The sequence below is a fragment of the Entelurus aequoreus genome, linkage group LG25 (genome assembly GCF_033978785.1).
Source record: "Entelurus aequoreus isolate RoL-2023_Sb linkage group LG25, RoL_Eaeq_v1.1, whole genome shotgun sequence".
NCBI lineage: Eukaryota > Metazoa > Chordata > Actinopteri > Syngnathiformes > Syngnathidae > Entelurus > Entelurus aequoreus.
In genome coordinates, this window is record NC_084755.1 from 12,002,911 (window position 1) to 12,016,366 (window position 13,456).

Genomic DNA, 13,456 nt, shown 5'->3' on the forward strand with positions numbered 1-13,456 from the left:
ATGTGCAACACGGCTCTATGTAACAGTAATGAGGTCTTCTGCCAAAAGAAAATGCTGCCATGAATCAGACATATTTCTAATACGGAATTATCATTGGCTCATTTGTCATCTCTAATTTAACATCAATCACTGGCGGTGAAGTAATGGGGGCTGTGGACGTAGCCATGGTGACGCGGGGCTGCATTAATACATGTAATCTGTTATTGTGTCTGTAAAGGCGACGTGTCGTGTGCTAATTAAAGACGTCTATGGCGGCTCCTGCCTTACACACAGGTCAGAGCTCGTTAGTGAGGGGCTCAATGCAAGGATAGTCATTCATTGAATGGCATACCACCTACCCCTCACATGCAATGCTGTGCTTTAAACCCTCCCTAAGGGATTTAATAATTTAGTCTTAACAAATAACAGGACATACACTGTTTTTTGGGGGGTTTTAGGTGCCCCCTTGACCATTGATAAAACGGAGTGGAATGCCAACGAGGGTAATTCCATCCTAACGACTGTTGTTATGCTGGCACAGGTTGCATCATAGCAGCTGTTGTCAACCACGATAGAGTGAAATGTTTTTTCATGGAATGCTCCCTCCTTGAGAGGATAAATACTTTGAATCTGGCATCAAGCATTTATAGCTGTCCAAAGTCTGTGAACATTAACTAATGAAGCCTGCTCGGACAATCTGAACAGTCCAGTTGTGATCGGTTCAATGCCCTGGATGAATGAGAATATTTAGTTATGAATGGCAATATGGACCTTCAAGGCGAAAAATGAAAAAAAAATATAAAAAAAAAAAAAAAACACTTTATTATTTCTGATATGATTTACAAGAGGAGTCAATGACATGTTGACTACTAAATACAAAAAATATAACAATGGAAAAAAATAACTCTTGAAAGCTGAGCTTTCTCTGGGTTTCAGGATCACACACGGGGAGTAACGGGTCTAATAACGTACAGGCAGGTGTTACTAGGGGCTGCCTGTATTATTTGTAAACCACAGTCATTATTTGTTGCTCTGTCATGTGGACTTAATAGCAACATTTGACAGTCAAAATAAAAGTGGAAGTGTGGCATAAATCGCTGTGCTATGACATTTTATTTATTGTATTGAATCTGAAGATGATTTGTGGAGCTAACTATGAGGGGAAAAAAGGACAGAAAGGTTCAGACCTACAACCTCCCTGAGACTTCATATCAGCCAGACATCCTACTATAGAAGACTAAACGAGTCAAAAGTGACTGGCCTAAACTTGTGATTTTTGGCAGCTCTTCTCATTCGCGTGTTAATAAAAAGCATCACACTGCAGCAGCGTGTAAACCAGACCACTCTGGTCACAGTTCTTATTGCTGATTCTCTGAAGCCCTGATACCTGATCAGGTCGTCTCGGGGGGGACACGGAATGAGGTCACAGTGTCTCTTGGACGTGGCCTCGGCTCTGCAGGCTCTGAAAGTGCGCCTCCCTCAGAATGCGGTTGATGTGCAGGTAGGAAGCCGTCTGCTTGGGGCCCCCCAGGTCGAAGGAGTCGCTGGAGCTGAGGGGACTGCAGGGGCCCGCGGCGCAGCGGCTGCTGCTACAGCTCCCAGATGCATGCTCTGGACTGCTGAGACTGCTCTCACTATTGGAGGACTAAAACAAAGAAAACACCTGTTACTACTAATACTACTAACATTATCTTATTCTAAACCAATATTGGATACACTCCCTTGTGAAAGCTTGCACAACCTATCAGGTGTATAACAAAATGCAATAATGCTTAATTGTGAGAGGTATTAATTGAATTGTTTATTGTATTGCTCGTTTGCAGTGCCTTTAAAAAGGAACTACACTTTTTTTTGCCCATCATTCACAATCCTTATGCAAGACAAGAACACACGTTTTTCTTTTTTATACATTCTAACTCATTAAATACGGCAAGTATGAGGTGGCAATATATAGCAATATAGCAATAGATGATATCTGCCTATTACCCGACACCTTCTATGTTAGCTACGTCTCCTTGTTTATAATGTTTATAATGTCTATTTTCTGCTGGATCTACTCTCTACTTTTATGCTGCTCCTGTCACATATACTGTATATACTGTAATATTGTACATGGTCATTGGTATATTTTGTATATATGTTATAGACATAATATAATATATCTGTATATATAATTTACTGTACACATATGTATATATTCGTATATATATGTTAGATTTTTTATCGCTATATTAGTCTATTTATACTTGCATTGTCCTTTCCATCCTTACACTTTTCATCACTGTAACTGAGCTACTGTGTTGAATAATTTCCCTTGTGGTTTATTAAATCTTGTCTAAGTCTAACAATCAAGCTAATGGAATACCCTATTGCCCTATACATATAAAAAAATAGATAAAAAAATTGCCAACAATAATCCATTTAGATCTCTTGACCTAAATATGTACCAAGTATTAGTGATATTATTATTATAAGCGCTAAAGGCAAACTATTTTTAGTGGTCCTGTGATCAGAGCGAGCTAACTAGCTTATGCAGCTACAGTACATAGACATATTGAGCCCGGTGAGCTGCTGCATCGCTTCCGAGTTAGTGAAAGTTAATTCTAGATTATAAATCTTGCCTCTCACCTGTATAGTACAAGGTTGTTGCCATAAACCGAGAAGTTGGTAAAATTTGACATTCAACTTAGACCCGGAGATCGCAATAAAGATACGTAAAAACGCTCGTTTGCGGGTTGTTGTTTTTTTTACTTCTGGGTGGATTATGATTAATGGTTTATCTAAACGGGAATATATGAACATCAGTGGGCATCCCAGTGAGAGCAGATATTGTAAAGTACGTGACTTTCTTGTGTAGTACTTAGCAATACTGCTACTGCCGGATTGGTTTAGCACACAGCTTCTAAAACTTGTACCTAATTTTCCCTATATACAGGCTCAAAAATATAAAGTTCTGGATCATCATTGTTGTTGAAGGTAAAAGCAAACGTTGTGATTTGTCTGTGAAATTAATATGTCGCCTTATGCTTAAAATCGTCAAAATACGTAAATGCCACGTTATGAATGTGCCTGTTACTACATTACATATATACTGTACTTACAGCTTGTATATAAGACTGAGGTTTTTAGAGCGCTTTATTGGCGGAATAAAGTGACTCCAATTGACTTCATTGTTAGCGGACTTCTGCTAGCGTTTATTAACAAGTTAGAATGCATAAAAAAAGAAAAACATAGGTGTTCTTGTCTTACATAAGGATTGTAAAGTGATAGGTAAAAAGTGCAGCTCCCTTACGGAAGAAGCCTTGTTTCCATGTTGCTGCCCTGGTTCTGTGTAAAAGGCACAGGAACATAAATGCCGGATTCACACTGCTAAACCTGTAAGATTCATCATAAAAATCAAGGTCAAAAGTGCTTATTTTCTTATCAATATTACATTAAAGACAATGCATATTTGCATATTCTGTTGCTAGATTATTTTGCTTGTTTAAGTGATTCATCTTAGATTTAAATAGACATATCTCTAAAGACAAGACACTACTCTCAGACATCCTCTCAAGAAAAAAAAAAAATTCCAGTCGAAAAATAAGTACTTTTGGCCTTGATTTCAGATATGTAATCTTGTTGAAATTTCCACTCATTGTGGTGTACTCAAGAGTACAATTTACGCCAATGAAATCTTGACTTTCAAATGTCCCTACAGTTGGTTATATCTTGCTTCAATATATGCTGCAGAAATACTTAGTGTGAAATGTCATCAAATCTCATCAGGCATTTGAAATCCACTTTTCCTTTCAGATGCCACAACATAAGTGTACCTGTGTTGACAAAATCAAGCAGTTTGACAACACCACAAAGCTGGAACATCTCCTATGTGGAAAATCTATCAAAAGTATGGCGAGTGTGCAGACTTAAAGAACAGTCCTTGATGTCTTTTTACAAGTGTAACGTTTAATTAAATATAGCTGTATATAAATGAATTTTCCTTAGATTCAACTACATCGATTTGTACTCGACAAGTTTGCCTTCCAGAATATAGGTATCAATCCAAGACCGTTTTAAAACGGAATCGATCGATTTTATCGATACTAAGAAAGAAAAAAACATTGGATTTTTAAGAACGGCAGACTTTATTTTGAAGTTTACCACATTTAATGAGAAGGACGTTATATGTTTAGTCTGTCTGCCCGTCTGAGGCGTCATCAAAACAAAAATGAAAGATGGCTACAGTAGTCGAAAAATATAACAAATGCCTCAATATATCAGTTTTAACAACAACTTTCAGCTACACCAAACACAATACAACAAAAGCCACAACAAAGACAAACGACAACACAATAATATAAAGCCACAACACAACTGTGAGGCACAAAGGACGCGACAGACAAAACAGAAGTGATGCACTGACTTCCAAAACAACAAAAACAACATGAAGCGACAACACGATAACTGGCAGCCAAGGAAAAGTTATTTCATCAGAAATAAATTAATACAAGCAATGGATCAAGGAGGCTATGAAAATTAGGAAGCGAGGGGCCAACACTATTATACATGCTTCCGCACACCTGGGACGTTGTCCTTCATCAGCGACACCAGGGCCAAAAACAGATATGGCCGGGGTAGGGGAATTTTTAGCAGGTTTTGATTTTTTATTAAGGATCCCCATTAGCTGGTTGCTTCAACAACCCACTAGTCTTCCTGGGGTCCACAATTCAATACAATTACAAGTAAAAGCATATAATTATAACTTCACAATACAGAAAAAAATAATAAATAAAAGCATCAATAAGAAAACAAGCAAACAATTTACAGTCACAGAATAATAATTACCATATAAATATAACTACACAATATAAAACCAAACAAATCATCAACGAGCAAACTAATTTAAAGACTCAGATAAAATATTACTTTCTTTTTAAAAACCTGTTTACTTTCAATGCCAATGAGAATTTGAGGCAGGTTATTCCAGAGCGATAAAGATCTATAAATAAAAGATTTCCGCAAAGCATTCTTCCTGGGACGAGGGAGTACAAAATGCCCCTCACTGGACGCCCTGGTATTATGATTATGTATAGTGCTACTTTGAACTATTTGGGCCATGAGAAAAGCAGGAGTTTTACTACCGGTTACTGATTTGAACAATATAAGAGTATTAGCTGACAACCTGTTCTGCACTGTTAGCCAGGAAAGAGAAGCATGCATTTGGTTCACATTGGTTCTTAGTGAACAACCAAGACCCAGCCTTGCTGCCCTATTCTGGACAATCTGGAGCTTACTGATCTCACCACTTGCAGCAGACGCCCAGACTGTAGAACAATAGTCAAGATGACACAAGACTAAACTCTTAACAATCTGACAAAGAAGAGGTGGATCAACAAAAGCAGCACATTTCCTGGAAATACAAACCGCCCTTCCCATCTTTGTAACTATATCACTGATATGTTTTGACCAGGATAGAGTGCAGTCCAGCATCACTCCAAGGAGCTTGGCACTTCTGACCTGTTGAAATACCTAGCCTCAGATCCAACTTTGGGTCACAGGATAACCCTTGCCTGGTCCCCAATATAATACTTTTGGTTTTTGAGATGTTAAGGACAAGTCTGTTACATACTGTCCAGTCATGCACAGCTTTTAGTTCCTCACTCAATGAATCTACTGTTAAAATCTTTGTTAGTGTACTTTTATTAAACATTTCTTGAATACTGAAGATGCGAGCAGAAAAGGTTTCCTCTTGGTAATTCAACCTAAAGTGTGAATGCTTTGGCCAATAATTGTTGTTTACTTGCTTGTATCAGGCATGTGATCACCCTTTATTACAGCTTTTTATTACCTATTCTGTGTTATATGCGTTTTATGTTGCACGATTGCACCAAGAAAAATTCCTAGTTTGTGAACCCGTTCTCAAACAATGGCAATAAAAACTATTCTGATTCTGATTTGAGGAAAACTGATGAAAAAAAGAACATTTCTATCAGCAGGAAGTGCTGCTACACAAGCCCCGAAAGAAAATGTTGAAAATCAAGACTACATTTCCTGCAATTGGGTGCATTCTACAGTATATTTTACCTTAAGATTTATTCTCATCTTTTTTGACACATACATGTACCATGTAATGTACCACAGAAGTTTTAGTTTTTTTAGTAGATCATTTACTAACATTATAATTGAAAATGTAATGTAAAATTCTATAACATGCATGCAAATAATTCAGAAAACGTTACCCATTTGGCAACTCTATCCTGTAAACACGCCCCCTCAGGTAATATACTTTCGATGTTGTGACCTCTGTCAAGTCAAAAATATAACTTCTCGCTGGCTCCTAGTAAATGCTCTAGAACTACATCTGGGGCCGTATTTATCAAGCTTCTTAGAATTACTCCTAAGAAGTCTGCTAAGAGTTGACTTATGAGTAAAGTAATTCTTCGCTGAAAGCTGCACTTAAAAGTTAGTTATCAAGCATCTTACTCACACTTTCAGCGAAGTGTAGGACTGAATCTTAAGTGTCACACTCAGAGCTGAATTACGACATTACTACGTGCCGTAAACGGAATTTTAGGTGACGTCATTTCTGTGTCCATAGAAATGACCAATCACGGAAGGGAATCCCTTGTCTAAGAATAAAGAAATATCTTAGAAATATTTAAGTGGACAATGGGATTGTATATTTTGACAATAAACTACAAAATAATACAAAAATAAACAATATTGGCAATGAATCAAAAATAAATGTTTCCTTTTCTTTCCATATCACTCTCGTCCAGACTTGGAGCGATGATCCTTACATGTGTACCATCGATTGCCCCAACCACTCCAGGGAAGCCAGCTACCTGCATGAATGCAGTTTGCTTCTGCTGAATTATCCGGGGTGTAGTTGGAAAGTCAATGAAACGCATGATGAGGTGAGGAGCAGTAGGGGCCATTATTGTTTCCATAACAATTCTGCTTACTGATGGTTGTGATGGCCCCAAATCATAAGGGTTACACTGTTGCATTTTCCCAGTGGCGAGATATCGAAGCATTGTGATGACCTTTAGTTCTGCTGTGAAAGCTCTGCTGCATGATGTTGCTGATGAGATGACGCCCCTTATTAAATCTGTGACAAAAATAATACCTGCTCTGTCTAAACGATACCGTTTGATCAGCTGCTCGTCATCAAACAAAGCCAGGACATCCTTCCGCTCCCTGAACGTTAGCGCACTTTCTCTCGCCTCAGTGCCATCCCCTGCTGGCAACTCCTAACCCCTTAGGACACCTCTGAAGGTCTCTTAAATATCGTGGAGAGTAGGAGTGATTCTTAGACTTAAGAAAGTTGACAAATAGCTTTTATTCTTAAGTTTGAGAGTAGGACTAAATTTCGCAAATTCTCAGGACTTAAGTGTAAAATGGCACTCTAAGACACTTGATAAATACGGCCCCTGGTTCGGAACTAACAGTGTTCGGATTGCAATCATCAAAATTTTGTGAGCAGCAAAGTACATTTAACAAAAATAAAAAAGCAACACTTTTGTTTTTGCTCCCTTTTTTCATGTGTTGAACTCAAAGATCTAAAATGTTTACTATACACACAAAAGACCTATTCTTCTCAAACATTGTTCACAAATCTGTCTAAATCTGTGTTCGTAAGCATTTATTATTTGCCAAGATAATCCATCTCACCTCACAGGTGTGGCATATCAAGATGCTGATTCAACAGCATGATTATTGCACAGGTGTGCCTTAGGTTGCCCATAAAAAAAAGGCCACGCTGAAATGTGCAGTTTTATCACACAGCACAATGCCACAGATATTGCAAACGTGCAGGTGGCATGCTGACTGCAGGAATGTCAACCTGAGTTTTTGCCCGTGAATTGAATGTTCATTTCTCTATCATAAGCCGTCTCCAAAGGCGTTTCCGAGAATTTGGCCGTACATCCAACCGGCCTCACAACCGCAGACAACGCGGAACCACACCAGCAGGTGCACCTCCATGATTGTCTGAGACCAGCCATCTGGACAGCATGTTTGAATGTTTACATTTGTATTACATTTCACCATTATACCTGTTATATCCATAATTCCCCTGCAAGAAATACCAGGTATAGTCTTGTATGGTATACCGGTATTAGTATAGTACCGCGATACGAATGAATCATATTCAGTACTATACCACCTCTGAAAAGTACTTACCCCCCGTGCCCAGTATTTATTTCACAATCACACTGGTTAAATTTGGTGGGCTGAAGAGCTACTTAATCGATTTCTACTCATTAAATAGTTTCAGAAACAAAATATAACATTGTCCCTGAATCGTATTGCCAACCCCAAACTCTGAATTGAAAGTTACAACCCTACTGTTTACACTTGTAGGACACTTTGTAAATGGCGTGGATCAAATGTGGCCGTACCTCCGAGTCCCAGGCATCCCGTCCTGGCTCAGGGGACAGTGGGTGAGCTCGGTTCTGCCTTTTGGCCTGAGGAACCAGGTGGCCACTCTCATCACCAGCACTCCTTTTCCTAATTTGGGTCAACATGAAAAAAATCACACAATTGGCATATGATATGGCATAGAGAAAAGTCATAACACAGGACGCCACCTGAACTCTGTCACTTTAATAATGCTGATCTAACAAAACAGCCACTGAGCGTTATGGCTGCTCACACTACTAACAGTGTTCGGATTGCAATCATCCAAATTTGGTGAGCAGCAAAATACATTGAACAAAAATAAAAAAACGCAAAACTTTTGTTTTTGCTCCCATTTTTCATGAGTTGAACTCAAATATCTAAAACTTTTACTATATACACAAAAAACCTTGTTCACAAATCTGTGTTAGTATGTATTTATTCTTTTCCAAGATAATCCATCCCACCTCATAGGTGTGGCATATCAAGATGCTGATTCAACAGCATGATTATTGCACAGGTGTGCCTTAGGTTGCTCACAAAAAAAGGCCACTCTGAAATGTGCAGTTTTATCACACAGCACAATGCCACAAATATCGCAAACGTGCAGTTGGCATGCTGACTGCAGGAAAGTCAACCTGAGCTTTTACCCTAGATCAGTGGTTCTAAACCTTATTGGAGGTACCAAACCACACCAGTTTCATGTGCGCATTCACAGAACCCTTCTTTAGTGAAAACATGAACTGTGCATGAACATCACCTTGTTCAAAAAACACAACCAACACACAGTGCATGAACTCACAACAAATTACACACCTGCAAATCAGTGTGACTTCTGCTGTTGCCATATCCATAATACGCCAATTAGGAGAAGTTTTTATTAATTCGATGAGTCGGGTGTGTCTTGACCTCAGCGGCGGAGGCTCCGCCATACTTGCCAACCCTCCCGATTTTCCCGGGAGAATCCCGAATTTCAGTGCCCCTCCCGAAAATCTCCCGGGGCAACCAATCTTCCGAATTTCTCCCGATTTCCACCCGGACAACAAAATCGGGGGGCGTGCCCTAAAGACACTGCCGCAACCTGTCGTCACGTCCGCTTTACCATCATACAAACAGCGTGCTGGCACAGTCAAATAATATATGCGGCTTTAATACACACTTAAATTAATGCAAGGCATACTTGGTCAACAGCCATACAGGTCACACTGAGGGTGGCCGTATAAACAACTTTAGCACTGTTACAAATATGCGCCACACTGTGAATCCACACCAAACAAGAATGACAAAAACATTTCGGGAGAACATCCGCACCGTAACACAACATAAACACAACAGAACAAATACCCAGAATCCCTTGCAGCACTAACTCTTCCGGGACGCTACAATATACACCCCCGCTACCACCAACCCCCCCATCTCCCGAATTCAGAGGTCTCAACGTTGGCAAGTATGGGCTCCGCCGAACCCCTGAGGCCGACTCACTGAACCCCCAGGGTTCGATCGAACCCAAGTTAAGAACCACTGTCCTAGATTGAATGTTCATTTCTCTACCATAAGCCATCTCCAAAGGCGTTTCAGAGAATTTGGCAGTACATTCAACCGGCCTCACAACCGCAGACAACGTGGAACAACACCAGCAGGAACCAGGTGGCCACTCTCATCACCAGCACCTCCTTTTCTTAATTTAGGTCAAGTTTAAACATGAAAAAAAAAATCATACTTGAATTTTAGTGAATTCCAACTATAAATATACTCCTCCCCCTTTAACCCCGCCCCCTGAATCTCCCGAATTTGGAGGTCTCAAGGTTGGCAAGTATGCTCATAGGTGTGGCATATCAAGATGCTGATTCAACAGCATGATTGTTGCACAGGTGTGCCTTAGGTTGCCCACAAAAAAAGGCCACTCTGAAATGTGCAGTTTTATCACACAGCGCAATGCCACAAATATTGCAAACGTGCAGTTGGCATGCTGACTGCAGGAAAGTCAACCTGAGCTTTTGCCCTAAATCAGTGGTTCTTAACCTTGTTGGAGGTACCGAACCCCACCAGTTTCATATGCGCATTCACCAAACCCTTCTTTAGTGAAAACATTTTTCAAATTCAAGACAAAGTTACCGTATTTTTCTGACTAAGTCGCAGTTTTTTTCATAGTTTGGCCAGGGGAGCGACTTATGTGTGAAATTTTTAACACATTACCGTAAAATATCAAATAATATTATTTAGCTCATTCACGTAAGAGACTAGACGTATAAGATTTCATGGGATTTAGCGATTAGGAGTGACAGATTGTTTGGTAAACGTATAGCATGTTCTATATGTTATAGTTATTTGAATGACTCTTACCATAATGTTACGTTAACATACCAGGCACGTTCTCAGTTGGTTATTTATGCCTCATATAACGTACACTTATTCAGCCTGTTGTTCACTATTCTTTATTTATTTTAAATTGCCTTTCAAATGTCTATTCCTGGTGTTGGGTTTTATCAAATACATTTCCCCCAAAAAATGTGACTTATACTCTAGTGCGACCTATGTTTTTTTCCTTCTTTATTATGCATTTTCGGCCGGTGCGACTTATACTCCGAAAAATATGGTATGTTTTTTTTGCTGGTGCACAAAATGAACTGTGCATGAACATCACCTTGTTCAAAGAACACAACCAACACAGTGCATGAACTCACAACAAATTACACACCTGCAAATCAGTGTGACTTCTGCTGTTGCCATATCCATAATACGCTGATAGGGAGAAGTTTTTATTATTACGATTAGTCGGGTGTGTCTTGACCTCCGCTGAACCCCTGAGGCCGACTCACCGAACCCCTAGGGTTCGATCGAACCCAAGTTAAGAACCACTGCCCTAGATTTTCTACCATAAGCCGTCTCCAAAGCGGTTTCAGAGAATTTGGCAGTACATTCAACCGGCCTCACAACCGCAGACAACACCAGCAGGAACCAGGTGGCCACTCTCATCACCAGCACCTCCTTTTCCTAATTTAGGTCAAGTTTAAACATGAAAAAAAATCACACAATTGGCATATGATATGGCATACAGAGAAGTCATAACACGCCACCTGAACGCTTTCACTAAATAATGCTGATCTATCAAAACTGGGCGTTATGGCTGCTCGCACCACTCTGTAGCTATGTTAACAATAGACCCGTAGCTTTTTCTTTACATTCGCTGTCCTCCATACGACTCACCTGCTTTCAGTCAACATGTGGTGACAATAAATGCATAAATCTCGACGAAGTTCTGGGCAAATCTTCTCTGGATCAAATAAACTGCTCGACGGCTGCTAGCAGTTAGCTTGCTTTTTTGACAGCTGATTAGCCACCTTAAGCGAGCGCACCTCCCCGGCTAGCTAATTGTGGTTTAAGTGATGAAATTAGCCATTGCCGGTAAATGAACAGGACAACCGAAAATGATTTAACAAAACACATACAAATTAACGGATACTTTACATCACGTCAAGGCTTAAACTGCCAACGACGGGGGTCAAAGAAGCCGACTGTCTTTCTTTACGTCATCTACAAGCTAACGCTATTAGCCTTTACGTCGACACTGGAAAATGACCGCTTAGAGTTACTATTTTTACCAAACGCGTTCAGCTTATCGCTTAACAGTTGTACCACACTTCAAACTCAGTCGGTTAGATTTAACCAAATTGTAATTTAAGCTTAAATCGAACCGCTAAACTAGCCTTCATTAGCAATCAGAGCCAGCCGCTGTTCTTCTGTTTACATGCTACTGCGCATGCGCGAGGACCTTCAGCGATGCGTTCACGTGATGTTGGAAAATTGTCAATTACCTTTTTTGTGCAGCAAATTTAATCCATGCATCCATTTTCCTACCGCTTGTCCCTATCGGGGTCGGGAGGGGTGCTGGAGAGAATGTATCATAATTATAATTAGCTGTACTTTTTCAAGTATGTTTACCATGAATTGAGTAACGTACGTGGACCCTGACTTAAACAAGTTGAAAAACTTATTCGGGTGTTACCATTTAGTGGTCAATTGTACGAAATATGTACTGTACTGTGCAATCTACTAATAAAAGTCTCAATCAATCAAAAACGCACTAGCCAAATTTGGTATTTTTGTAAACGACTGTAACATAGAAATGTTTGTCAACATTATTATGCTCCAGGCAAAACATCTTTGATTGATTGATTTTTATTAGTAGATTGTACAGTACAGTACATATTCCGTACAATTGACCACTAAATGGTAACACCCGAATAAGTTTTTCAACTTGTTTAAATCGGGGTCCACGTAATCAATTCATGGTAAATTAATTAATAATTAGTAATGATAATAATAATAGTATAATAATAATAGTAATTTTCTACATAAATGTGGATTTGTGAAAGTAAGGCCTACATTTTCTAATTGGCTTAATGGGTTACAATTATCAATCAAATCGTGTAGAATGATTAAGAGTAAAAAAGCCCTTAAATTGATATCCTTGTTAAAAACATTTCAAGTGATTTAGGTATAGCCCTTTTTGGGTTTTTTGTGTGTGTTTTTTTCATATTTTTTAGTATTATTGCTCTATCTGTATTTCTTTCTTTCTTTCTTTCTTTCTTTCTTTTAATTCGAACATGAACACACTTACAGTATAATACATCACACAATTTCATATCATTTCACTTTACATCATGTCCGAAAAGGAGAAGGAAGAAGCAAATCTTATTTAATCCTACCCCTTTCCCACTTCAGAGTGTTTACAAATATATAGAATCATTTACTGACCTTTTTATATAATAAAATAACATCTGTGAATTTGTATACACAACAGTTTTGTAATATGTAATTAATTAATTCAGTCATTATTAACATACTGAGATGAAGAATATCTTATTTTCAATAATGTTGAAAGTATTTCTCATAATTGTTCTTCTTTGCACTATTATTTTGAACAACCTCTTAAACTGGATGATATCAGTACAATGTTTAACTTCTTTACTTAATCCATTCCATAATTTAATTCCACATACTGATATGCTAAAGGTTCTAAGTGTTGTACGTGCATACAATTATATATAATAATATAATTAGCTGTACTTTGTCAAGTATGTTTAACACACTT

At 38.8% G+C, this 13,456-nt stretch overlaps 1 protein-coding gene across 1 annotated transcript; it reads right to left on the reverse strand.

Annotated features, from left to right (window-relative positions):
* Positions 1–781: 781 nt before the first annotated feature.
* On the reverse strand, positions 782–12,148 carry LOC133642866 (protein FAM104A-like). The gene is made up of 3 exons (XM_062037277.1): positions 11,569–12,148; positions 8,364–8,472; positions 782–1,624 (listed from the first exon to the last, which is right to left on the reverse strand). Exons 1-3 carry the CDS (start codon positions 11,583–11,585, stop codon positions 1,403–1,405), a joined length of 348 nt encoding a protein of 115 aa, XP_061893261.1. The 5' UTR covers positions 11,586–12,148; the 3' UTR covers positions 782–1,402.
* Between the last annotated feature and the right edge of the window lie 1,308 nt (positions 12,149–13,456).